The sequence below is a fragment of the Polyodon spathula genome, chromosome 6, assembly GCF_017654505.1.
Source record: "Polyodon spathula isolate WHYD16114869_AA chromosome 6, ASM1765450v1, whole genome shotgun sequence".
NCBI lineage: Eukaryota > Metazoa > Chordata > Actinopteri > Acipenseriformes > Polyodontidae > Polyodon > Polyodon spathula.
Genome location: NC_054539.1, coordinates 69,845,806 through 69,872,515, shown reverse-complemented (window position 1 = coordinate 69,872,515; position 26,710 = coordinate 69,845,806). Strand labels below are relative to the sequence as shown.

Below are 26,710 nucleotides of genomic sequence, written 5' to 3'. Positions count from 1 at the left end.
TCTCCCTCACTCCTACATACAGCCTAGTCTATTTAAAGAATTGCAAGCAAACACACAGACTAATAATGGCGTCTTTCCAGGCAGATGTACCAGCTGTTTTCATCCCGTGCTTTTAGTGCTGCAGCAAAATCATTTCTCGCAGACACAGCGGCAGCTTCACCACAGTTAGCATTTGCAATACATTATCGTTGCATGGTAAAATTGAGGCAGTGATGACAGAGAAGTTACAGAGAAAATGGACGTCGCCCAGTTGCTTGGTGTAAATCGGAGAGGTTGATTTTTCTTTCCTGTTGCATTGTAGATGGAAACGGTGAGTTATAACATATCAGACAATATTAATATAATAAAAAAAAAAAACTTTCTGAATTTATTGTACACTTTTTAAAATATATTATTATTATTATTATTATTATTATTATTATTATTATTTTTCCGCTCCACAGGCTTCAACAAATTCCTTTCTTCTCCCTGTCCTGGATTGAGTGATAGATACCAGGAGGTGTCACATACCACAGTTACTTTCGTCTAGTTAGCGGTACGTTTTTATTCGTTTTTGTTTGCATCATTTATCTGTTTAATCCCAACGGAAATAAATAAAGGAGGTATAAAAACGAGTTTTCCATTGGTAAATGCTGGAATAATGATAACAGCCCTCCATTATTGTGTGCATTAAACATCATACAGTTTCTCTGTAATAACAAAACCGACTGTGTAAAATAGGATGGTGTGGCAATTCGATTTAGGTTATTTTTATTATCATGAGCTGACCAAGTGTACTGTTGTGTTGCTTATTGTTAGTTACAGAGTTGACAGTTAAACCATCAAGAGGAACATTTCTGATTCAATTAAAAAAAAAAAAAAAAAAAAAAAACGTTTCCCGTCTGCCTTACGTGATTAATTTTAAATGGTTGTACTGCAATTAGTTATTGGATTTCAGAACACACAGGCAGTCGCACAAATGGTTAAAATTGTCCTTGTACTGCACGGTTGGTGTTTTGGAGGGAATAATCATTTATGTACTGTGCCTATGTGTTCAAATATTAAGTTATGATTAAAAAAAAAAAAAAAAAAAAAAAAAGACTGTTTTTATTTCTGAAGTCTTATTTACGGTTCGTTTGTACATAGCCACCAATCACAGTGAATGTATTTGAATTGATTGGGTTTGTTTATTTAAATCGTGAACTGTTAACAAAAAAGTTTTGTAGTAGTCCGGGCATTGCATGAGACTGTGGGTCTTGTGAAAATCCCTGTCCTGTTTACTGTTTTGCTTATATGGCGACAGGGGGCCTCTTTAGCACTCAAGAGTATCATTGGACTGGATTACTGTTTAGTAAATGTTTACATGTCTTTAAATACACCTTTTTTTTTTTTTTTTTGTATGACAGACCATTGTTTTCAAAGGTAGTGTGGAAATGCTTGTATCAAAATAAATGTTTGTCAGAATTTACTGAGTGTTTTTGTACCCTTAAAGTCAAACCATTGTTCTTAATAAATCACCCAGAGTACATACAGGATACACTAATGTTTTAAAACACCACTTGTTGAACAGAATGTACAGCAGGCAGGTGTCTGGAGTCCCATTTTCCCTTAGGCTCGATGTGGAGATGTAATTCAGTTTTAAATATGAATGTGGCTGTCTCAAATTCAGTCGACAGGATACAGAGAGATTTCTAATGGATCTAATTTGTCGTTTCTAAAGTAAAGCATGTTTTCCAAATCTGCCACACAAATCTCAAGCTAGTAGTTTTAAACCCTTGAAGTGATTGAAAGCAGTGTGTTACTAGTTCTAATAATTAGTAGTAGAATTGAGTTCCCTTTAGATTTTATTTTATTTGATGGAGTGTGACTATTTAGTTAACTGCCAAATAGTCACACTCCTAATTCCTGCAGTTAGTTATGCATTCAATCTTCAAGCTCTGTCGTGCTTGCTGTTTGAGATATTGATGGCAGTTTGCTTCAGTCTTGTTGAGTACTGTTATACATGCACCCTGTCTGTGGGACATCACTGCAGATTTTTTTTTTTAAATTTTGAAAGTGACACATTTGATTTTGAAATCTTCTGATATAGTGTATGTTTGTTGTGAGTTGTTAGTATAACTTATTTTAGGAATCAGCTGGTTAGAGACCTTAAAACTGCTCTATGTAGAGCATGTTTTCAGTTACATGACTTATGTTTGTACAACACTTTGTGTAATACTGAATGCAAATTATGTATGTACATAGTGCTTCAAACAATCACATTGCAAGAAAAGATGATAAAGAAAATGTTACTCTATTTCTACTGCCTTGGAACTGGTATGATGTACTGTAGATGGCAGCCCTTGATGAATGTGTCTTGCAACGTATTGTATTTTGATGGGCAGTGTTGTGTTTCTCATGTTGGTGCTGGTTGCTCTGTGGATTGTAAAGATCTGTGTGTGTGTTTCTCATGTTGGTGCTGGTTGCTCTGTGGACTGTAAAACGGGAAGTGGACCACTTTCCTTTGGTTGCATTCATTTCCTGAGGCCAGTTCTGGGAACAAGCAGCTGGTCAAAATGCTACACTTTAGTGAATATAGATAAAAACACATATTCAAAGTGCAATCCAAAATGGACGCATTTATGATGCATTTTTTCTTCAGTGAATATAACCTTTTTTTGAGGCCCTTTAGTGTAATGGGTGGAGTAGTGTAGGAAAAGCTAAAATAAATCTTTACCAGTGCTGTGTCAAATCGGAAATGCACAGAATTCGAGAATTTGAGCTGAATAAACAAACCTGCAAGTTTTGGTCTCAAAGCCACAAGCTTTATACTCCAAGCAAGTACCATTACAGAAAGTTAACCCTAGGATAATTAATGTATTAGTTTCAGGGCCTTGTAATAAAATAATGAATACATTTCAGGCAGTTTTTAGGACCTTGTGCCAGGAGATGATTCAATCTGTTGACACGTTCCAACTTACAGAAATCATTGGTGGAAAATGGTGATTTACAGTTAACAAAAAAAAAAGTGGCTTTTTCATAAAGCTATAGACCAGCTTAGTTTATTTTTTGGCAGATCATCTCTGTTTTCTGTCATCAGGCAAACGTTCCTCTGGAATTTGTAATGGTAGTTATGAAGCTGTCCAAAACTCCCCTTAGCTGTTCTAGGGGTCTGTTATAGAACTTTGAATAGAAAGTAGTAACATTCAAGAATCTGAAAAGTATTTTAGCAGCCACATGTTGGAATATACAGTGTAAGCCTATATTGTTTTCATATACTGTACAAAGCAAATAGTCATCATCTTATGTTGGCCGCACCAACACTGTAATTGCTTTCTTGAGCTTCAGAACAAACTCATCTATTAACATGTAGGTCAGCAACTTATTTCATCCCCCTGCCACAACTGTAAATACAAGTACTCCTTTTCATGAGTTCTGATTAGTTGGACTAATGCCGGTTTGCTTGAATCTTGCATGAACATGATTTCAGGTCATAGTAATCTACTTTCTGCTGTACTGCCATACTGTACTGTACTGCCATATTATATATTATTTCCATGCCTGTGGCAAAGATTTACAGAACTGCATTCCCTCTGTTCTAATGCCCTCTGCAAGGATGTTTCTACTGTGGTGTCAAGGCTCATGATACCAATGCAATCCCAGCCAATGTTTATGGTAGGGTTGGCCATGCTTCGTCTCTGGCGCCCTGGAGCCAGCTGGGGGGGGCCTGAAGCCAGAACAGAGCTGGGGTCACTGGAGCTGGGGTCACTGGAGCTGGGGTCACTGGAGCTGGGGTCACTGGAGCTGGGGTCACTGGAGCACTCTGGAGCTTGGAGGTGGAGCAGCTCCACTATTTCCTGCCTTTAACAGAGACTGTTGCATGACATTTATAATGTATATTATAGTAATACATATCATAAGACATACTTGATACTGTACTGTATCACTCATGTAACATATTAATTGTACTGCTGGAACACATCTGGTATTTCATGTTCAGATATTTGTTCAGGATTCAGACATATGTATTTGAGTATTAGTTAATTTGCAAAACATTATCAAATTCATTCATTCCAAGAGTGGCAGTGTTGATCTATATAGATCTCCCACACAGTGCTATTTTTACCATTGCTAACTTAGAAGCTGTTGCAAATTTCTGGCAAGGCAGTAAATCGGTGCAAGACAAAACAGATTGTGATATGTATTTCTCATTTCTATCAACTGTGTCATTTCCGACTGACACTTACATTTTTTCCCCTTCAAATACCTGGATATTGCTCTTAGCACTTATATATATATGAGTTAATATTTTGTCCTTATTGAAATGTACCACAAAAGCTCTTCAAGATGGCCATTGCTTTACTTGCAAGTTTTTAGTCTTGGTTTCATTTTTGTAAAGTTGCCTTACAAATGTACAGCAACTAGCCATATTCAAAAACTTTGAGAGAGGTGAAAACAGGCTATTCTGACCTGTTTGCGAGTGACAGATTTATTTTAAACGTAGTGGGAAAACAAGTTCATACTTAGCTGATTTGATTGTAAAAAAAATTTAAAAGTACCCAAATCTGATTATCGGTTCTACTGCTGTTGTAAAAAAGTCAAAAAGAGAGAATCAGTTCTGTATTCTGTGGCCTTGACCTGGAGGTGAAAAGTCAAAGGTTTCCCACAATCCTTGTATATGCCTTAATTTAACCTCTGTGACAATGACCGCCACCACCTTTGCAAGTTATGGAGTGTGAAAAGGAAAGCATGATTTTAGTAATAAAAATGTAATAGGATGTTACTGTGATAGCCAAGAACATACAGTGCTGATTAGAGGTTTTAGTGGCTCTGGAGCCAGGCAGCTGAAAGCAGCCCGAGCTGGAGCTGCACCACATGGGCTGCTGACACTGGAGCAGGAGGTCTCCATCAGCTCTGGAGCCAGCCTGGAGCTGGAGCAGGGGGTCTCTATCAGCTCTGGAGCTGGAGCAGGGGGTCTCCATCACCTCTGGAGCCAGCCTGAAGCTGGAACGGGGTTTCCATCAGCTGTGGAGCTGGAGCAGGGGGTCACATTCAGCTCTAGAGCTAGCCTGGAGCTGGAGCAGGGGGTCTCATTCAGCTCTGGAGCCAGCCTGGAGCTGGAGCAGGGGGTCTCCATCAGCTCTGGAGCTGGAGCAGGGGGTCTCCATCAGCTCTGGAGCTGGAGCAGGGGGTCTCCATCAGCTCTGGAGCTGGAGCAGGGGGTCTCCATCAGCTCTGGAGCTGGGAGCTGGAGCTGGAGCAGGGGGTCTCCATCAGCTCTGGAGCTGGAGCAGGGGGTCTCCATCAGCTCTGGAGCTGGAGCTGAAGTACCAGAGCCACTCCGGAGCCAGAGCTAGGAAAGCCGGAGCACTGCCAACCCTAGTTTATGGCGAGACTGTTTCTTGTTTGTTAGAATATGCAAGCTTGTTTACTGACCTGATGTCACCTGGGAATACTGCTGCCTGATTGGATTTTCCTGTAAGCATTGCCTAGCAGCAGTGAGCCAAACAAGTGTTTTGTGTTTTGTCAGAAGCTACCAGTGAAGAAAAGTGTGAGTGGTGTCCTGAAGCCACACCAGAAAGTCTCTGGTTTGATAGCCTTCAAGTGCATCACGTTTAATTTATTAATTATAAAGTCATCTGTTATGCTTTGTGAATGAAGTGCTGATTTGCTGATGATTACCCTATTTATTGAAGCTGACAAGTGGGGAGCAATTAAGAGTGTTAGTTTAGGTGCATTTTTAATTGCTACCAATTAACTTTATTTGCATACGTCGTGTAGCAGAAAATAAGAATCCTGCCAATTTGTTTTAACATTGATTAGCTTGTGAAATTTACCTAAGTCCCACAATGACTGGGTGAGCTCCACGGCATATTTTATACAAGAAGACTAGAAGTCATCTTCAAAAAAAGGTAACGCTGAAAACAACTAATGTAGCTCTGTGCAGAGATGCCATTGGTACTGTTTGTACCGGCCCGATGTTGTCGCTTTATAATTACTAAAACCGTAACTTTACAACAGCAAAGTTTGCTTGGTTTCTTTTTGAGCATCCTAATTGGGTAGGGGGGGCGGGGTTTTGGTCTGGTCCAGAACTTATCTATACTCAGTGAGACTAATCTAAATTTTTGTTATTATACAATTATATAAACTGTCAATGCAAAAGCTTTATTTTAACAGTTGGTTATTTGTTATTAACATTAACAATGATGTCAAACTCCTTCTAATTAGGTCTTTGAAAATTGTCAAAGTAATTGAAAACCCTGATGCTTTTAGAAACTGCTGAGAGCATGAAGATGGAGACAGTTCAGTTTGAATTTGCCAAACACTTTGCCCACAGACTGAGGCTGGAACGCTGCTTGAGGTGGTGCCAAAACTGCTAACTCAGAGTGGTGGAATTCTTATGACCGAATATTTTGTATTAGGCATGTGAATGACTGGGGTCAAGCCAGCAAGCGTCCAGCAGAGCAGTAAATAGCCTGCTGTAGCTGCTCTTTGTATCCACGCTGGCTCTGTGGAATTAGACTGGACCCTGCCTGATGGCCTTCATACTGACAAGTGTTTTAAGCTTTTTTTTTTTTTTTTTTTTTTTTATTTTTTACAGTACTGTCATCTACTATACCGTATAATTATTGGTTTAACTACTTTTAAGCAAAAAAGATAATATAAAAAAGGTAATCTTTGAATTGCTTTTTTGATTTATGAAATTCATAAATGCATGGTTTGATGTTTATTAGTATCATCATGTAATTTTCTGATTTTTTTCTGAGCAACATGCTTTTAAGTGACATAGTACTCCATCAGTCAAGCAGTCACTAGGTCCACAGCTGTGTGGAATAAGTGCCCAATCTGTGATGTGAATACATAAGCACTGCTGTGTCAGAAAAAGAAAACTGTATACAGGTGTTTAATAACAAGCCCCTGCTGGGGATGCATATCCCCTGTGACAGGGATCTGGTAGAGGTGCCCGTATGTAGTCAGTTACACTGGAGGATGACCAGCAAGTTGGATGTCAGTCATATCAATAATCTGCCTTGGCTGACTACTCAAAGCAAATCAGAAAGACTAGCAATCCTGTTACTGTAGGATATATTCTGATTCATTCTAAATTCGTCTTTGCTCTACAAATCAGAACGACTCCTCCAGTAACAAGTGAGATGGGGAAGCTTTAGCATTGCACTTTGCACTGAAGCCCATAGATGAAGCATTGTGCAGTGAATGTAGTGTTGCCTGTGGGGGCCTTGCACACCTACATATAGATACTGACTTCCTATATACACAGCATAGTGATGTCACCTATACCAGTGCCCCTGTGAAATACTTTTCTGACACGTTGAAGTCGCACTGTAGTGTGCCCAGGATGCAGACCCCATTCCTGTGATTGCATACCAGTGTCAGTATTGACCTTCTGCCAGGGCGCTTTCGTTCCACTCAGCAGTGTATTCATTCATTCATTCATCCATTCAGTACTATAGTCCATAACCAGCAGTGCATTTTAGTATTTATACTGTATAAAAAGGAAATCTCACAAAAAGTTTGCATGACTCTAAAAGAAGAGGGGTCACCTTACAATTCAAGAAGCTCAGAACAAATTGTTAATTGATCTAGATCTTGGCAAAATATAATATTTTTTAGAGTGCTTTTCCAGTAGAGATGGCAGCCGTCCCAGATCGAAGCTGTGCTCCGGTAGGACTGTGCTCCTGGAAGTAGTAATTCATCATATTATTCCACTGTAACATTGTACTACTGCTACTGTATTCAGCCACACGTTTGGATCCGAGGTCTGGCTGTGGTGTTCAACGACTAGAAAATAACCTGTTTCTTGATAACTATCAATGGCAAACAGCTGGTACAGCAGGAGGTTTTCAAAAATTCCACCATCAATCCTAATCTTGCCTGCCTAGTTCTGTTACAACAGCATGAAAACAGTTCCCTCTTTCTTTTTTTCAGCATTTGATTTCATCATCTCAGTCTGACGCTGTAAATGCTTTGAAACAAACGTGGCATTTCTAAAAGTGAAGGGTTGAGTATAACTATTTGTACCAGCACGCTAGTCTGTTGCTTACATATGAACTGCAATGTGTTATACTCAGTTATATAGTCATACTTGTAAGGTAGTCCAAGATTACCGCTATGCCCAGGGTCTGCAAAACCAACCTTGATTTATTGTCTGTAGTATATAGCGGTGTTCTGTCATTTTCTAAATTAAGTTCCATAAATAGAGGACAGCGGTAGTAACCATTTCACTGCCACATTGTTTTAACCTGTAAGCTGTATCAGTAATACAGGCTTTACAATGATACACACTTTACTGTCTCTACAGTTGATACTCTGCTGCTTTCTGTTGTTTTTCAAGTTACTTTATGGTGTTGTATCTTTACACTAAAAGATTAAGATGGAAGGATGTGGTGGATTAGAAACTCAAGTGAACTCTCTGTACTGGGTTCAACTCATTTCTCTGATTGACAGTTAGCGTCTCTGGACTAAATGTGTCATAGTGGCATCTCTGGTGTGAGTGTTTTAAATTGGTTTCAGCCTAGTTTGTATATTGATAGGCATTACATAATCCCTAGGCCATAAGCTTCCAGAGTGCTTTCTAAAGCAGCAAACCACAGTATACACACAGGTGAAGAATGGCAAACACCTGTAGTGTGAATTCATTATTCCATTTACTGTTATACTGTACATTCATATTTACGCAGCGTGACGGGATATAGTTATAAAATATTTTTCTCACAGCAAAATGAATGACCAAGTATTATTATTTTGTCAACTACAATTGTAGCAACAAAAATCGTAAGCCCATATTTATTCTGAATTATGTGTTTCCAGAACTGCTGTCGGTTAGATACATGCCACTCCTCTGCAGCGAGCGCTGGGAAGTCGGCTCTGTGCTGGAGACTGAATTTCGAAGGCACTCTTTTGTGTGTTGGAGACTGAGTCGATTTCGCCTGTTACTTTTAACCCATGAAAGTACAGAGAAGGAAGCTTTACATTTGTAGGTTGACGGGTACATGGAAATAAACCGTTTGGCTAATTCTGTGATTTGTGGAAGAGGGCTCACTAATTTCATTGTCAGAGCTCTTCAATTCTACAAACTCCATAAGCAGTTCAGAGCAAATTTCTTCCATTTTGTTCACCTCTAGGTGGAATGGATTATTCGCAAGAACCACATGTTTGTCCCACTTAAAATCTTAAAATCTTGGAATCTAGCAGCGTAGTTGTCAGTCAGTTCTTTCAGCACCTCACAGAACTCCTGATGACTAGTAGAAACAGCAGCACCAGGAGTTTGGTCTAGGACTCTGCACGTGGGGAAAAAAGCAGATATTTCCCCTTACTGACACTGTTTTTTTTTTTTTCTTGCTTTGCGTCTTCATATTTAACTCATTTAAGAGCTAAGTAATACCACACAGAAATGCAACACACAGCAGCCAGACAGTATTATCCAAGAACGGAAAACATGCAGTTTCTCCACATCCAATAATGAAAAGCTGAGTGGTTCAAACACATCCAAAATATGGGCTAGAATGCACGCCTGAGAAAGCCATCTTATTTCGGTGTGCAGAACCAAATCCCTGTACTGTGTATCAAAGTCCTCGCAAAAAGTTGAACTGCTGGTGGTTCCTAGCGTGTGCCCTGACCAAATTGAACAGGTCAATAACATCTTTGATTACGTCATTAAGATAACTATACTTTGTAAATAATGTTTGCTGGTGTACAATGCAATGGTAAGATAGCATGTCATACTTTGTTTTACCAGACTTCAGCTCTTGCTTTAGCAAAGAAACGGCACTGATTCTCTTACCTGGCACAGCAGGGGCCCCACCCTGTCTGGTGTAATCACCGCTATTTTTCCTGGTGGTACATCTAACTTTTTCAAGACATCCATTACAGCATTTTTATTTCCTCTGCTGTTGTACGGTTTTGCAGTGGGACCATATCCAAAATTCTTCTTCTCATATCGAGTTCAGGAGTAGTTATATCAATAACTGCGGGTTATCATTGATATCCAGGCTTTCGTCTGCCGCAAGGCTAACAAACTCGGAGCCAGACAACCTTTCCTTCAGTATATTTTCAGTGTTTTCGGAAATGTCTGAAGCCCTCCTTGACACAGTAGAATCTGAAAGTTGAATTTTTTTCAACTCTTTTTGTATTTACTTTTTGTCAGGGAACAGTGTTGAACATAACAGTCTTTATTCATCTCACCGTCTGCATATGGTTTTATTTGTATTGTTTTGTGTGGAATTTTGTAGGAAGCCATTATAACTTGTTGGTTTATGTTACAAACCTTGGAAAACATAGTAGTTTTTTTTTTTTTTTTCCCACTGTAATGTAAGACACTTGTTCCTTCATTGTGTGTGAGCGTGTGTTTTCTTTTGAGCCAGAATTATGATTAAGAACCAGTAGTTAAACCAAGTTTGATTTAGCATTGGGATGTTGACGATATTGTTTGAATTATCACCTCAAATACCTGCTGACCACCCTTATTGAAATGTCCTATAGGATCCTATAGTTTTATTATAGGACATTGTGGGACTAAAAAGGTTTTAGAGAAATCCTAAAGGATTCTTTAAAAAAAAAATATAGTACTGTATAGTACCTCCTATAGTACTCAAAATGGCCTCCCTACAGTAGTACTAAAGGACACTCTATAGGACTATAAAGGTTTTAAAGAAATCCTATAGTATATTTTATAGGACTTGACCAATTTACTATAAGACTTGACCAATTTTACTATAGGACTTTCTATAGGTTATTTCAGTAAGGGCATATTTTTACAATTTAATGTAATTGTATATCAAATAATATAGAATATAAGGATTATTGTCATGCAGAAACGTTTGTCTCATGGGCAGCCTTTAGCAGAAATTTTATGGTAATTATAAAAAAAACAAATCTAGAGAGTCGTGTGAAAGGCAACTGCCATTCAAGAAATTGGACGGTTAGAAATATTTTATAGGTGAACTTCAATTCAGTAACACACTAGTTTTCAGACAGCATAATTTATTCTGTTATTTAATCTTCAGCCACATTGAATGCCTTATTGATTCTTCAGTTTTGTATGCTAACAGCATCTCAATAATTATATTGCCTTTGACACATTAATGCAACGACAGATATGAAAAAAGAGGGTGAGGCTGAGGGATATTGTTACTACCTCAGGACAGATTTTAACATGTTACATTCTAGCTTAGGGGCAAGTGTGATCTATTTCAGGCCTTAACAACACCACAATACGTAAGGCAGAGCAAGATATTAATAGACCGACAGACCGGTACAACAGTGTGGACAGACGCACACAACCTTCTGCAGACTAAGGATTGCATGTTCGGGTACACAAGGGCAAGTCAGAAGTAACACAGATATTATTTATAATAGTTTTATAATGTATAAACATTTGCAGGTGCATTGGCACATTTGAGTCTCATGCTACAATATCAGATTTGTTTTATAAACTTCTGTCCTTTTTTTTCAGACAGGATGGCACTCCTGATGGCCAACTTGGGCAAGTTGCCTACTTCGCCTGTTTGTTTCTGAGAATGATGTGTTTTTTTTTTTTTTTGTTTGTTTTGGTTTTTTTTTTTTTTTTTTTTAAATCTTCACATGTTGCCAGCATTTAGTTAAGCCATTGCTTTACAGCCAAAGTTTTACCATTAAAAACTGTCGTTTTCAGCTGACCTTAGGCAAGAACAGGGTTCTGACGAATGTAAAATTATTTTGTGTTTCTTTAAGAAGATACAGATTTCACTCACAATGACTACAGCAAGATATAGGCCTACTTGGGATTTGGCGCTGGACCCCCTAATGTCCTGTAAACTGTGCCTTGGAGAATTTCCGTTGGAGCAGATGACAACAATAACCCAGTGTCAATGCATCTTCTGTACACTGGTTTGTATGCTTCTAATATTGGGCTTTTTTTTTTTTTTTAAGCGGGTTTTAGGTGTAGACAGTATAAATATGATCTTTATAAAAAGATAGTCTTTTAATACAGATTAGATGGAGCATTTAATCAAGTTTATTTTAATTTATGTAATATGTACTTGCATAGCAGTGAGTTACCACTGTGTTAAACACATTTGGGAAATGATTGGGTATTCACAACCAGCATCCTAGCAACACCAGCGTGTCCATACCAGTGCCTCTCTTGTATGTTATTTATGTTTTCTGGAATACAGAGCCTGTACTTTTTGTTTGGGTAAATTCAAATAATAGCGATACCTTCAGTGGACTGTTATTAAGATGAAAACCGTCTTTGCAGGTTAATGACGTGTCATTGTTGTTGCAGACAGTAGTCCCTGATAGACAACTCATTAGTCGTGCATAGACAAGGGCTTTAACGTGTGTTGAAATTCATCTTGTCTAAAACCTACTGGCTACCACAATCATCGAGCAGCACACCGCACAAAAATCGTTGGTAGTAGATGGATGTATTCATTTGATGCTAATTTGTGGTGTTAATTTGAAGGGGTTCATTTTAATTTGTCGCTTTTCCATTAAAACAAACTCAAGACCAACGGATGATTATTTAAATTGCTGCCTTCAGTAAAGAGGCAGGTTTTAATTGCCTGTAGACAGATATTTCACTCAATAGAACGGCCCCCACCCCCCAGCTGTGAACGCGTCACATGAAAGCAGTTATTATCGAGTTTCGATGCTGGCGAGTGTGGCTGAAGAGAACCACAAAAAGGAGAATAAGAAGGGTGTTATCTGTATCTTTTCATCTTCTGGCTTCCCTAATGTAGAAATTAAAGCAAATTGTTTTACATTATTCAGGGGAATCTTTATTAATTCATAAGCACAGATACATTTATAGTCCATCCTCTGTGTTGCCTACAGTGCCTAAAACAGTATGTGGAACTCCTGATCAGAGAGGGCCTGGAAGTGGCTATTAGCTGTCCCGATGCTGCCTGTCCGCAACACGGTCATTTACAAGAAAACGAGGTATTGTCTGGGATGTTATTTTTTATGATTGTATTACCATGGCAACCTAATAGCAGGTTTCTGGTACGCCAGAAATATCAAACACTATCTAGACCAGAAGTAGGAGTGTCAAGTATGCACGCTTGAATTTTAGTTACTATTGTTAACCATTCAATGACCGTTTTAAACTGAACTCAGATATTGATCACAAAATGAATTCAGTAAGGAATGTATTTGCTTTGTTGTCTGCATTGCTTACTCACTGAATTTTCTTGTGATGTCATACCCCTGTTCAGTGTAAAGATCCAGTACTTAAACCTGTCATTTGTGAAACTGAACTTTAAAAAGTTTCAATAAAACAGATTGATTGGAGTTTTTAATGGTTTTGTGAAAAAAAAAAAAAAAAAATACCCCTGAATTGAAAGTGATCCCCAGTGGGGAATGTGCACTTCTGTCTCATAAAAATTTGCAGTCTTCTGTGCAATAATTTTCCTCCAAGCCTCAACTCCAGTCAATATTTTTATAATGGCACACCTCAGTTGTTCTAAGTAAACGCAGAACTATCTTAGCCTGCTATCCCTAAGATCAAAACTATTTGCTTACGGTCAGTATTTAGAAGTATACCTGTCGCTGTAAAGGAAATTTCAAGACTGTTTATATTGTGTGTTCTACAAATAGTATTTAAGCTGCTGGAAGCTGCAGAGAATTGATAAAAGATCCAACTGTGCGAACTAGATTTACACCTCTGACTTAATTTGAATACCTATCTCTTTCAAAACATGTTATACTTTAATATGCAGGTTGTTCATCTGGTATGGGTGCCCTAACATTTCAAGAAATGAAAGTTGAGCTGTGAATTGGAGAACTAACAGGGACTGTGATGTTGGCAGTGCAGCATTCTTGAAACAGAAAAGGAAACCGTCCATGAGGAAAAGTAGCTACAAGATCATTATTACAAAACTAGTCACAAATAGTGACTCAAGTCAAATATATATTACATAGAAAAAGCAATTTCGGCAGGGGGGAAAAAAGTAGTTCCTTTAAGAATAAAATAGGGACAAACACAGCTGAGTGGTCCAGTGGTTAAAGTCCAGAAGGTTACCAATTCAAATCCCACCACTGCCATGGACTGATTCACTGAGTGACCCTGAGCAAGTCACTCAACCTGCTTGTGCTCCACCCTGCGGTTGAGATGTTAAATCAATGTCCTATTGTAAGTGACTCTGCATATCATGCACAGTTCACAGCCTACTTCTGTAAAGTGCTTTGTGATGGTGGTCCACTATGAAAGGCGCTATATAAAAATAAATATATTATTATGTTATTATGTTGGGGAGCTTTAAATCACTACTAGAACTTGTGAGAATACCACAGCTCAATATGAACTTGTGAGAATACCGCAGCTCAATATGTTCTTTTGGCAACACAAATATTTATATGCATTGCATTTTTACCTGGCAAATTTGGCTTGCAAGGAAAATGTATGTTCTGTTATACTACAAGCAAATGCCATAATCAAAGGCAAGGCAAAGTATCTTGGTTTAATTTTAATTGCAACCTAGCGAGTTCATCTTTTATACTGTGTTGCAGGTACATGACTGTTAATTGGGTGATATAATTAAATCATTTCCATGTTAAATTCTAATTAACTGAGGTGTTTAAAAAAGTACCATTGTAAAATTGTAGCTGGCGCGGTATATAACCTGTTCATTGTGCTCTCTGCTGAGGTATCTTTATAGTTCTTTAACACTGTTCTAGTAATACAATCTTATTAGTTTAAAATGATGAAAAAATCGTTACTGCAATAGGAATCCTAAAGATAGTAAAGCTTTACCACCTGAAACTGTGTTTATGACAGTATCAGAGGATGCCATGTAAGTGCTGAGGTTCGGATTTTACCACTGCTCGTATTTCTTATGTTTTAACAGATTGAGTGCATGGTGGAAGAAGACATTTTGCAAAGATATAAGAAGTTACAGTTTGAACGAGGTAAGTTATTGTTTCTTACATAAGGAAATTGCTTTGTAAGATTCATGTCAGGAAACAGTCTCTGAGTGTTGGTATGTTTGCTTTTTCTTTTAAAATAGTTTACACATATAAACTAAACACAGTTTCAGAAATGCATTTAAAACTAGAAATTTCTTCTGGAAGTCATGTGAGTTTTTGTACCGAGCATCACAGCAAGTTGTACAGTAAATCGTGCGTATATATATATATATATATATATATATATATTAGATATATTAAATATTAAATATTGTAATAAAATCAATAGCTTTTTGCTGAGAGCTTGCCCTGATTGATGGCATAACCAATGGAGTACCAACCTTGCCAGGTTCTGCATGCATGAAAGGCTCAAAAGAAGCCTGGAAGTGGGAAGATTGGGCACCAAGCCTGAAGAAAAAGCAACTGCACTTTTCCTTTTAATCTCCTTAGGTTTGCCTTAGAAGGTATTTATTGCAACTGTCGACCTGAATCAGATTGACTACACATATTCTGTGCCGAAAGTCACCTTGAGTTTCTTTTCAGTTGTTGTCAGGAAACTTGGTATCCACCTTCCAGTTCAGTCTGAACCCGGATGAATTTTGAGTTTTGGACTTTGACCACGCTTAAAATAGCATCATGCAAGCCTGTGGAACACAATCAAACAAGCAAGAGCTTTTCAGACCTTGTCTGTCTGGTTTTGAGTGTGCTTTCGTTACAGTTCTTATCAGATTGACTTAGCTCTATCAAAAGCTAGGTCACAAGGGGAAATTACGGGTGGGTTCTTTTCAACTGGAAAAAAAGTTCTGCATAAACCTAATCAAAATGTATGGCTAGGTAGATAGAAAAAGACAAATAGTTCAGTTATTTTTGCATTTTAAAATGTATGTCGTTGTACTTTTCCATACTGTGTACTATGGTGGGCCTCTCATGCATGGTCTTTATTAGTGTGGGGTGGCAGGTTGCAAACACCGCAGTACATTCAGAAATGAAATGCACACAACAAGGCTGTGGGCCTTTCAATAAGGATATATATATATATATATATATATATATATATATATATATATATTATATATATATATATATATATATATATATATAATGATATATATATATAGTTGTTATAGTAAAAATCCAGTCACATTAAAAGTATCAACAATTGTATTTCAGCACCAAATTTCCTGTTTTTTTTTTTTTTAAATAATGAAAAGAGGTGATGTTTACTAAGAAGAATAACATGAGTTAGCATCATGTGTTGAGTAGAATTACAGATAACAAAAAAAAAAAAAATGTGACTTGGTTATGTATAAAACCTTGAAACTGTTTGTAAAGTATTGAGAACACATGCCAGACTTTCAGTGTAATTCCACCAGTGGCATTAACAAAACACAGAAGTGTTCAACGTGGTGGGTCTTACTTGCCTTGAGCGAATTCAGTCAGGCCAGCGTTGCATGAAGAGCTATGCGTGTGCTGTCACATTGTTGGATGGCCGATCTTATCAACATGTCTTCTAAATGTGTTTTTAAGCAAAGACCTATAAACAATCTGTGAGAAATCTAAATATCGCAACTGGCAAAACATTTTGTCTTTCTTAGTGCTGATAAAGATGACAGCATTAATATTAGTTTAATATTAGAGATGTACAGAGGGTTCTGTTTTCCTTTGTGCCATCAGGCACCAGCAAGGATTTGTCTGCTTTTAATTAACAAAACTGACAGAACACCAGCCTGGACTTTAAGCAGTGAAAGTATATGGTGCCTGTTGGAGTAACAGACCATTGCTTACCAAATGCTGTGTTTTATGCCACTGTCTCTATCAACTACCTTATGTCTATTTCTCTTCTCATTAATTATCAGCACTGACACTGTGTCCACATGTTTAAATAACGTGCCTGTCAGTTCTTTCCATTGTTAACATCCTTATAACTTTTTACACTTCTAACTTTAAACTCTGTTTAAAAGTGCTTTTCAAAATGGCCGCTTTAGTGCACTGCTAGTGTAAGGATTATTGCCCGCATTGACAAACGGGTAACGCTGCAGTAACGATCCATGGTGTGGTACGGAACTGAAAAGCCAGAGCTCTTGTTATATAAATGTGTTTGTTTTTAATCGGTCTCCCTGCAGTGATCTAGCATGGTTTTCAACCTGTGCTACGCCTACCAGTACTGGTGTGTGACAGGCTTGCACACCAGCAGTTGCTCTCTATGATGATGTGATTCCTCACCCTCAATCGCACCATAATGCCTCAATCTGTTTGTACCACTGAATCAGAGTAATGAGAAATTATGATGAGAGGTATTTGTTGTGAACTTTCAAAATTACTGAGGGGAACCAAAGGATCCACTCTATGTTGCTGATTGTGGTGAACTCTTGTCAAATAATTAGATGATGCTGTCACATTTTCAGTGAGAAAATCAGCTGTAATCGGGTAGGCCTCTGTTTTACAACAGCCCTGTTGGAAACACTGGTACTTGAGATGAAAATGTTGAAAACCACTGATTTAGTGAACAGATCTCAAACCCCAGAGAAATTACAGACGTGTTATTTAAACATGGGAGGTATAACGCTTCTATGGAACTTCGCTACTTACTCTGTAATGTGTTCACATGTGTAGACCTGCTCTAGGATCACATAATTGAATAATTATAACAAAACATTTTAAAACATCATGCCAGTATATCAATTGCAGTGGAGCTTCCTTCACATTGAGGCTGTTTGTTTTTGTTTCTTAACTCCAGGGGTTTCCACACGTTCAGTTCATGCTGGCTGCCTTTACTGTGCACTATAAACCCTAATTTATACATATTGGTATGCATTGGTTGTACAACTTATAACTTACAACAAAAACATTCAGTTCAATGCATTCACTAACTGATTTGTACTGTAACATAAAATATCTGTTGAGATCATATTCACATTTAGCCTAGTGCAGCTTTTATTTTGTTTTTGTTTTGTTGAAAGATAAAACAAAGCAAGAAACTAAGGTGAATGTGGGAACCTTACATTTACTGCATCATAAACTTGAAAATTTTATGATGCAGAACATTGAGATTTCACTTCTTGCCTCTAATTTAAATGAAAAGCGTTCCATCTCAGTTCAATACAGACTGATGCATGTACCTGAGAAAAACCTAATCTCTGTATATTAAGACTAGTGTTTTTGTCTCAGAGGTTCTGTTGGATCCTTGTCGGACCTGGTGCCCGTCCTCCTCCTGTCAAGCCGTGTGTCAGCTGAATGAAATGGAGCCCCCTGCCTTGCAGCTGGTCCAGTGCACAGCCTGTAACCTGGAGTTCTGCTCTGCCTGCAAAGCAAACTGGCACCCTGAGCAGGTCTGCCAAGAGAATGTGCCTGTGACATCATTCCTTCCAGGAGAAACAAGGTAACGTATCTCCTGAGGCTGAGTGCTGGCAGGAGGGTGCCTGTTTGCTCTATCTGTATGTCACACTTCCTTTTTTACACATAGTATACTGGTAACTAGGTAACAGCTTATACAGTTGTCAAGAAACTTGATGGGGATATTTGGAATGTCCGCCTGTCTGTTTGTCTCAGTTTCACTTTGTGTATGTACAGTACTGGTACAAATGACGGCAACAACAAATGATTTACAGCAAGACTGGGGGTGGGGCTTTACTGCTCAGACCTTTTACTTACTAAATATCTTGGTATCCCTAAATAGATAGTCGTCTCCTCTTTTTAAAATATGCTAAATATTTAAATTAGCAAGATGTCGTGCACATAGAGTGGCAACCAGAAATGTTCTCCTTTTTCTAGGAAAACCGTACAACCTTGGATGAGGAGTTTGTTGCTGGATAACGTTTCGGACTACATGCTCTCTAAATATCGTGGTATCCCTGTATAGATAGTCATCTCCTCTTTAAAAATATTCTGAGGACTTTAATCGACAGTCTGTCTCAAGTTCAGTGGTGCCCTAAATATGATTAATTTACTATTAATGTACTCATTGTCCCTAAAGAAAACGTGCCCTTAAATTAGGACACTGCTGTAAGAAACAAATGACCCCCCAATTAAAATCTCATCCTATGTCTGGTTCATCCTCTGTGGAGATGAATGTAACTCATTTGAGACTGTGTTAAAAACCTCATCCTTGGGCATTGCAGATGTGTCTTTTATCAAAGTACTGTAGTGAAATGTCTCATGTAAAAATGGGTTTCCCAGAAAAAAATCTAAGTTTAGAGCAAATCGTTCCAAAGAAGTCATTTAATGGGAATCAATAAACCATGAATTGTCTCTTCAGTTTAATAAGTGGACACTGCTTTTTTATTATGTAATACAGTGAAAGGAATTTAGTAAATAATAGCGTTATCTTTTGAATATCTGTATATTCCAAATTTGTACAAAAAATAATCATCCATACCTGTAAATCACTCAGTGGCAGAATGTGTACTAATGTGACTTGAAATCTTACTCAATGCCTTAAATTAATCGATAGATATTCAACAAAAAAGGGATACCAGTGATAATATAGCTTGTGCTAAGAGGTAAGAAAATGTATTTGAAATCCTTGGATACCATTCCTTTAATTCAAAGTGTATTTTCTACCCATGTTTCCCGAAAGACTACAAAAGTGCTATGCATTTAGTCAAATATACTGCATGTGCTGTTGTCAAAGCCTTGGTTTGTGTTGCCCACAATTTTTTTACACAATGTCATTCTGGATGTGCCCGTCACATTTTTAACCATCATTTTTTTGTTAGAGCCCACTGATAAATTTGAACCAAAATCAGTGAAATTGCCATGAGACTGAGCAAATCTGGTAAAGGAAACCATTTTTTAAAAACTCTGTCATTAAGTTGTGCCTGTGAAACGACATTAATATGAGTGTATTTGACACAGTTAATTGTTCTCTATGTATGTGTGATAAACTGTAAAAGGCATTTATAAAGAAATAAAGGAATTGATCATACAGTGATCAGAACCTATAGACAGTAATATGTAGAATCGTGTTGGTAATACAGATTAAATCCATATTTGGTTTTGTTGTTTCTTTCTGTTTCAGTTCATCCTATAAGAGTGATGAAGATGATGCTCCGATCAAGAGGTGTCCGAAGTGCAAAGTCTATATCGAACGTGATGAAGGCTGCGCCCAAATGATGTGCAAAAACTGTAAACATGCCTTCTGCTGGTACTGCCTGGGGTCTCTGGATGTGAGTATGAGCTCTTACCAGTCTGGCTGCTCCCTACACCCTAGACAGGGCAAATGTCTTCATTATCAGGTAGATCAGAAGGAGTTTTATTATGACATGTTTTTGTTTTTATATTTATATAGATATATATATATTATATATATATTATATATATAATAATATATATATATATATATATCTATGGTATCGTAAGCTATTTCTTATTAAATGATTTAAAAAATACTTTTTTAATTCTAAGTAATGTTTATAGTAAATAAAATAATCAACACCCATATGTTAATGTCATAAATGTGCTGACTAAATTCAAAACAAATTATTCAGATTTGCTTTTCATATTGGAAAATGACAGGTGGCTGGTGTTTCATGTCGTACCTCAATCCAGCTAATTTTGCATTTACATGAAAATCCACTGAACATCCAAGAATACATTATGGATGCTTGTGGCAGAGCGAGAGCGCTGCCCATATATATTGGAGTTTGGTAGGGATGAGGTTAATTCCTTCCTGCCAAAAACATATGAGAATGTGGCTGGAGCCTGAATTAGGTAATTGCTAATTATTGATTAATTAGCCTCCAGCCACATCCCATAATAGGAGAGCCAAGGGCTCCATTTGGAGAGAGGAGTTTGGTGAGTCAACCTGTGTTGTTTTTGTGTCTCTGTATTGCCTTTAAAAGTTGAGTGAAGGCTCTGCCCAGTCTGAACAGTTTTTGTATGTTTGTTTAAACCTTTATTTTTGCCCTTGTGCCTTTTTGTTTATACTTTTGTGTTACTTTTGTTTATTAAAGTGTGCTTTAGCGCTTGTACTGCAGTTTCCTGGCTTCTGAGTCTGTCTCGCTGCTACCCTGTCACAGTGCTGTATGTAGCTACCTCATGTACTGTCAAACCTCTACGAAGGACCACGTGTCTGTACGCCTAAAAATCCTGTTGTGAACCAATGGAAAAAGGAAAGGTTTTCAAAGCATTGTTGTGAGGAGATTTAAAAGTAATAATGTTTATAATAAATACAATAATCAACATCCATCTGTTTGACTTTAACATTTCAAAATAAGGTTTTAATGTCATAAATGTGTATGAGTAAATTGTAATCGGATTGTTCAGATTTGTTTTCTAACAGTAAATCTGTTTTCATTTCAAACATGTCCTGCATTCCGTGAGCTAGTATAATAACGTAACATACCACTTTTTGATTGTTCCTTGTGTGGTCATTTTTAAGCAGGTTTGACTGTGCATGATGTTTTGAATATTCATTTTGTCAATGGACAATAGGCCAAAAAGAAAAGCAATGCAACCCTTGAATAATTCCTTACAGAAGTAAATAAATTCATTACATTACAAGAGTTTCTAGCCACCCCTGGCTATCATTAGGTTGTGTGTGAATCACAGCTGTTCTCATGTTCTGTAGCTGTAGCTTTGGGCTAGGCTCTGCTGATGGTACTTTTGTTCTTTGTGTAACAGGATGATTTCCTATTGATACATTATGACAAAGGACCTTGTCGCAACAAACTTGGACACTCCAGGGCATCTGTAATCTGGCACAGAACACAAGTAGGTACCCAGATCACATTAGCAATTCTTATGTTCCATTTATAAAGAGAGGTTTTGAATTCTGATTTCAGATCCCTCTTTTATGGCAGATGCTCCAATGGTCAGTTTTTCCTTGTACAATAGGTCTTTTATCTTTGTCCTCAGTGGATAATAATAGTTTTTATTTTTATATAGCACCTTTCATAGTGGACCACCATCACAAAGCGCTTTCCAAGATACAAGACTATGGTGGTTGATTCACACCCCAAAACCAGCCTGACGTTACTGTGACCACATTCATCACTTTTATTCATCCTTTTGAAGAGACAGGCATAAGGCTTCTACCTGCACGCACTGTGCCTGGTTGTAGCCATTGCTATTAGTCTCTGTCTGATTTAAACTGAGCAGTTGGTGGAGCAAAACTGAGCACAAGTAGTATTTTTTTGAGCAACACAAGCCAGTCCGTGTTTTTAGCTTATAATGGCCATGGTTCATAGTAGACACGGCAATATATTTATATGCAGTAAAACATGATCCGTTGAACACACAGTAATACAAGTACTGTAGCAGACACAAGTGACTTTCCAGTGGTATTTGTGATTATTTTTCTGGCAAGATGTGCACCTGTAAGACAAATTAATATAAATTTAAAGCTACATTTTATGTTCTTATATTTGCCATTCAATCTACAAAGAACATGTCAAGCCCAGTTTACTTGCTATAGTGCTTCCACTTTCATTCTTGAATAAATGAAACATAATCCTCCCTGTATCCACTGTTAGGATAAGCAGTCTAGAGACCCCCTTGTTCACTTTACCACTGCCTGATATTTGTAACCCTTTGTCTTTGCTCTGCAGGTGCTGTCCTCTATTTTGTTGATCAATCTCAGAATCTCACTGAAATTCACATGATAGCACTTTTAAGTTATGGTTGCCTCTCCAGTCTTAAGTGCACCATTTCCTCAGTCTGAGTAGTACTTTACAGTGTTTAGAAAGCTTGAGATTTTGCACAATTAAAATACTACTTCTTTGATACTAATACTTAAGACAGATCTGAAGGTGAAATAATCAGACCTTCCACAACTCATGATCAATAATCATTCGTATATTTAAGCATCCTCATGAGGGGAGTTTATACCGCGTGTGCTTTGAGATACTGACTTCATATTTACATTGTTCAGAAAACTCCTTGGGCAAAATCTAACTCTACCATTCACACATTGCTTACAAGCAACAGCTCAAAGTATGTATTCAAGCAACTGTCTAGCTAAAAGCTCAGAGTGATTTACAAATGGTTTACAACAGACATGTATTAATTGAATTTATTATTTACTGACTTCACTGGTATAATACTGTGGAGAGAGGTGGGGTCTTTAGGTGGTAGTTACCTTAGCTGCAGTGTTTTCTCCACTATTTCACACATTTCTGTAAATATTTGGGTAGTTTCCCAGAATGGAGTGATTTGTTTCCACAGTGGGACAGTATTCATAGCATTCCTATACTTTTCTGCTGCTGTTTTCCTCCTGATACTAAGTGGCTTCTGTGTTTCACCTATACGGCTACAGTACATGCTGGTAATACAGAATGTAAAAATAATGACTAGGTGTTACACTTGAAAGATTCCAGAGCCTAATGGTAATTTAGATGTTTTTTGTCGCACTTTATGTGAATTGGTACAGTACACTTCCAGCCAGCAAGCAATTCATCATTTCATCTTTCTTGGCATACAGAACCCAGTACAGCACAGATTAACCAATAAGAGCCGGTTTAATTGTGAATGAGGTTCTTTTGGATTGGGTATCTGAAGGCAAGCCACAAGGTAGGCTGGTATAGACTCTGCCCTTTAAAAATTGTACATTACCTCATTCACGTCAACGCTTTACATCTGGGGCAAACCAAGGTTTAGCTACCTTTTACAGCTCCTTTCAGTCTACAACACAATCCTTTACAAGTGTGCTGTCTCAGAGCACAATTTGCCTTCATTCGGTACCTGTCAGGAAATCCAGGAGATCAGTCACGGACTGATATATTCTTTGTAGGGAATGAACAAAAGCTTCATTGAGACAGGATCTCCAGCAAACAGTCCTTGCTCTCTTGCACCCTTTGTCATTTTGAACAGTTCTAAGAAAATTGGAATTTGTCAGACTGACTTGCCGTGCACAACTGCTTGAAATGTTGAGCGAACAAAATAAAGATTACCAGCAAGACTTCTGCTTTTTTGGTATGGAAATGCTCAGTGACCAAAAACATTGAAAATTAGAGCACAGCAGGCCAGATCAAGTGTGATTCAAAGGTAGGTTTTGTTTGTTTGTTTGTTACCCAGCACCTTGATGGTTTGGAAGCTACATACTGTAGCTCAGGTAATTCCAAAGCTAGATTAAAGTGTTGGCTTTTTCTGTATGGGTTTCTTAAACAGCCTGAAATGCAAAGTTGTTTTTTTTTTTCTTTTTTTTTTTTTTTTTTTTTTTTTTTTTTGAACAGCGCCCTCTTCTGGCTTCTGTTATAACCACACTTTTTAGTTTTAGGACAGAGGCAATGAAATAGAGACCACACTGCATTTTCACAAATCTGTGAGTTTCAGGATATGCCAGCATACGTGTTACATATTTCACTTTCCTAACTATGTAAATAATAATATTTTGTCAGGCAGTAACTAAGGAAAAGCAGTCCAAAAATGTATTTTGGACTATTTTAACCCGTAATGCTGGGACTGATTTCTGATAGAAGTACTAATGAAAAAAACTGGAAGCTTAGTGTTCCAGAACACCCTGCAAAGTTTACCAGAAAAGCATGATGTTGCCTTTGCTGTGTTCTGTGTTGTCCGTATAGCAGCATTATATTTACAAAGTAACGATTGAAATACACATCATAGGTCATCAACATTTACTCCTGAGCGTTCATCTAAGGAAATTCTAAGGATCGCAGTGTGTATCCAGATCGCACTCCCTCCTGCAACAATGCTGGTTTTCTGTTCCCTCAGTATCAATACGCCACTCATTTCAATAAGAGTCCTAGCGTTGGTGCAGGAGGGAGCCTGAACCACACACGATGTTAAGAAGAGGAAACCTCTGTCTCCTGGCTAACATTCCTAAGTAAAACTTGGGAAAAAAAACAACAAATACCTAGTTTACTAATCTGTGGTGTGTGAATAAAAAATATCAAAACTATTGGGTATATGTAGGGAAAAAATATTGCTGTGATATACAAATAGTACAGCAAAGGTAAAGTAATATGTTTCTTGAAAACAGTGCAGGGCATTCTGTAATAATGTCTCTTCTCCCAAAGCTAGTTTCATCTGAGTTTGTCTCCAGTAGTCAGCAAAACATCCATAACGAAAGCAGTCCCATTAAAAGCCAAATAAAAAGATGAACTTAAAAATTCTGTTTTAAATCAGACTTTGTTATCTTGCGGGTGGTTGGTATTTTGCAGGGTTTGGCTGTTAAATCGAATCAGACTTTCTGTTCTCTTGCAAGTAGTTGGTATTTTTGCTGGGTTTGGGCTGTTTAAATATTTCTGTTCTCTTGCTGGTGGTTGGTATTTTTGCTGGGTTTGGGTTGTATAAATCTTTTTGTTCTTCTCTTGCAGGTGGTTGGTATTTTTGCTGGGTTTGGTCTGTTGCTGTTGGTGGCCTCTCCCTTCCTCCTTCTGGCCACTCCATTTGTCTTGTGCTGCAAATGCAAATGCAGCAAGGGTGATGACGACCCACTGCCTACCTAGTTGGCCGGCTGTTTTCTATTTGGAGCGCTTTGTTTCTATTCACCAGCACTGTTTCAGCCTTACCTGGTCCATCTTGCTTTACAGTACCAGCTCCAGTGCTCTGCTTTCCGGAAAGGCATTAGAGACTGGATCAGTTCTGAAAGGAAGAGTGCAGAGACAGAACGAACATCAGTTAAGTGGCAAATAAAATGTACTGTGAAAGGTCCCTTAGGAGAATCTGAACGAAAGGTGTCTAGCAGCACAGTTATGGAAAGAGGTACAGGTGTTGCAAGGGGTGCTGGTAGCTATTCATTTTCCAGCTTGGACAATGATATGGGGGAGGGGAAGCCCAACAAAAAACCCAGCACAAAGTTATAGTTTCACTTTGTTTTTGTATAAGATCTCTGTGAATCACAACTAAATGAAACAGTTCCATTAAACAAACAAAGCCATCTTTTTTTTTTTTTTCTTTTTCCTTGAACCATATGATAAATAGTAGGAAGCAAGTGTATTTTTAAAGTGTTTTACCTTCATGTATTTAACCCTTTTGAAGTGCATTTTTAACCCTCAAGTCAGAATGACTCTGATACTGTCACAACAAAGAGACTGGCATGTTTGTGTAAACTTGCTTCTAAAAGTCCTAAGGATTAGGAAGCTTCACTTTACAGTCAGACTTTATAGCTGACTAGTAGTATTCACCCTACTTTTAATTCTGAGGTTTGTTTTCAGTACAGTAACAGTGATTACAAAGCTAAGCATTGACGCACATGTTGCTTATTGTTTTTACAATGCTAAGTTAATCTGCATTATATCAGTTCATTTGGGTTTGAGACCTCCAATTGTAAATAGGACTGAATATTTCTAAATAACGTTTGAGGGGGAGGGGGAGGGGGAGGGGAGGGTAAAAATTCAGCACCAATAAACTGCTCATGCTTTTTTCCTCCTGGTTATATTCATTCAGCCTACCCCATCTGACCAAAATACCTCTGTTTTGTTAACAATCAATTAAAAAATAAATAAATAGAAAAACACATTAAACACAGAAACATGGGTCATAAGTGCTGGTTTTCTGTTTTTTCTTGACGCAATCCACCCTTTAAGTACATTCTGTACAGTTTCATTAGTTTATGTATATACTGTACTGTGAAGACATTTTATATGTTTGAATTTAACCAGTCTAAATCATATTATTACTGCCTTTCGGTGCTGATATTGTATTTACCTTTTATTTAATGAAAACAAGCAATTCATTATGTAGGGTTGAAGGTCCATTTTTGTTTATTATTATTTTTGTTGTTGTTATTATTTCAAAAATAACAATACTGATCTGTATAGTCTAGTATGTGCATGTACTGTATACATCATCTTTCTCATCTCCCATCTTCTGTTTTTAAAGTATTTAAAGATTTGCACAGTATTATTATTTAGCAGACACCTTTATCCAAGGTGACTTACAGAGGCTA

The 26,710-nt window shown here is 37.7% G+C and overlaps 1 protein-coding gene across 2 annotated transcripts; it reads left to right on the top strand.

The window, feature by feature from the left end:
• Window positions 1-26,706, top strand: LOC121317547 (probable E3 ubiquitin-protein ligase RNF144A-A). Of its 2 annotated transcripts, none has more exons than XM_041253609.1 (9): window positions 1-310; window positions 444-535; window positions 11,692-11,844; window positions 12,793-12,897; window positions 14,805-14,865; window positions 18,031-18,241; window positions 19,880-20,027; window positions 21,484-21,573; window positions 25,137-26,706. In XM_041253609.1, exons 3-9 carry the CDS (start codon window positions 11,710-11,712, stop codon window positions 25,266-25,268), a joined length of 882 nt encoding a protein of 293 aa, XP_041109543.1. In that variant the 5' UTR covers window positions 1-310; window positions 444-535; window positions 11,692-11,709; the 3' UTR covers window positions 25,269-26,706. The 2 variants fall into 2 exon arrangements, with proteins under 2 accessions (XP_041109543.1, XP_041109542.1); XM_041253608.1 differs by having other exon boundaries at window positions 11,689-11,844.
• Window positions 26,707-26,710: the final 4 nt, after the last annotated feature.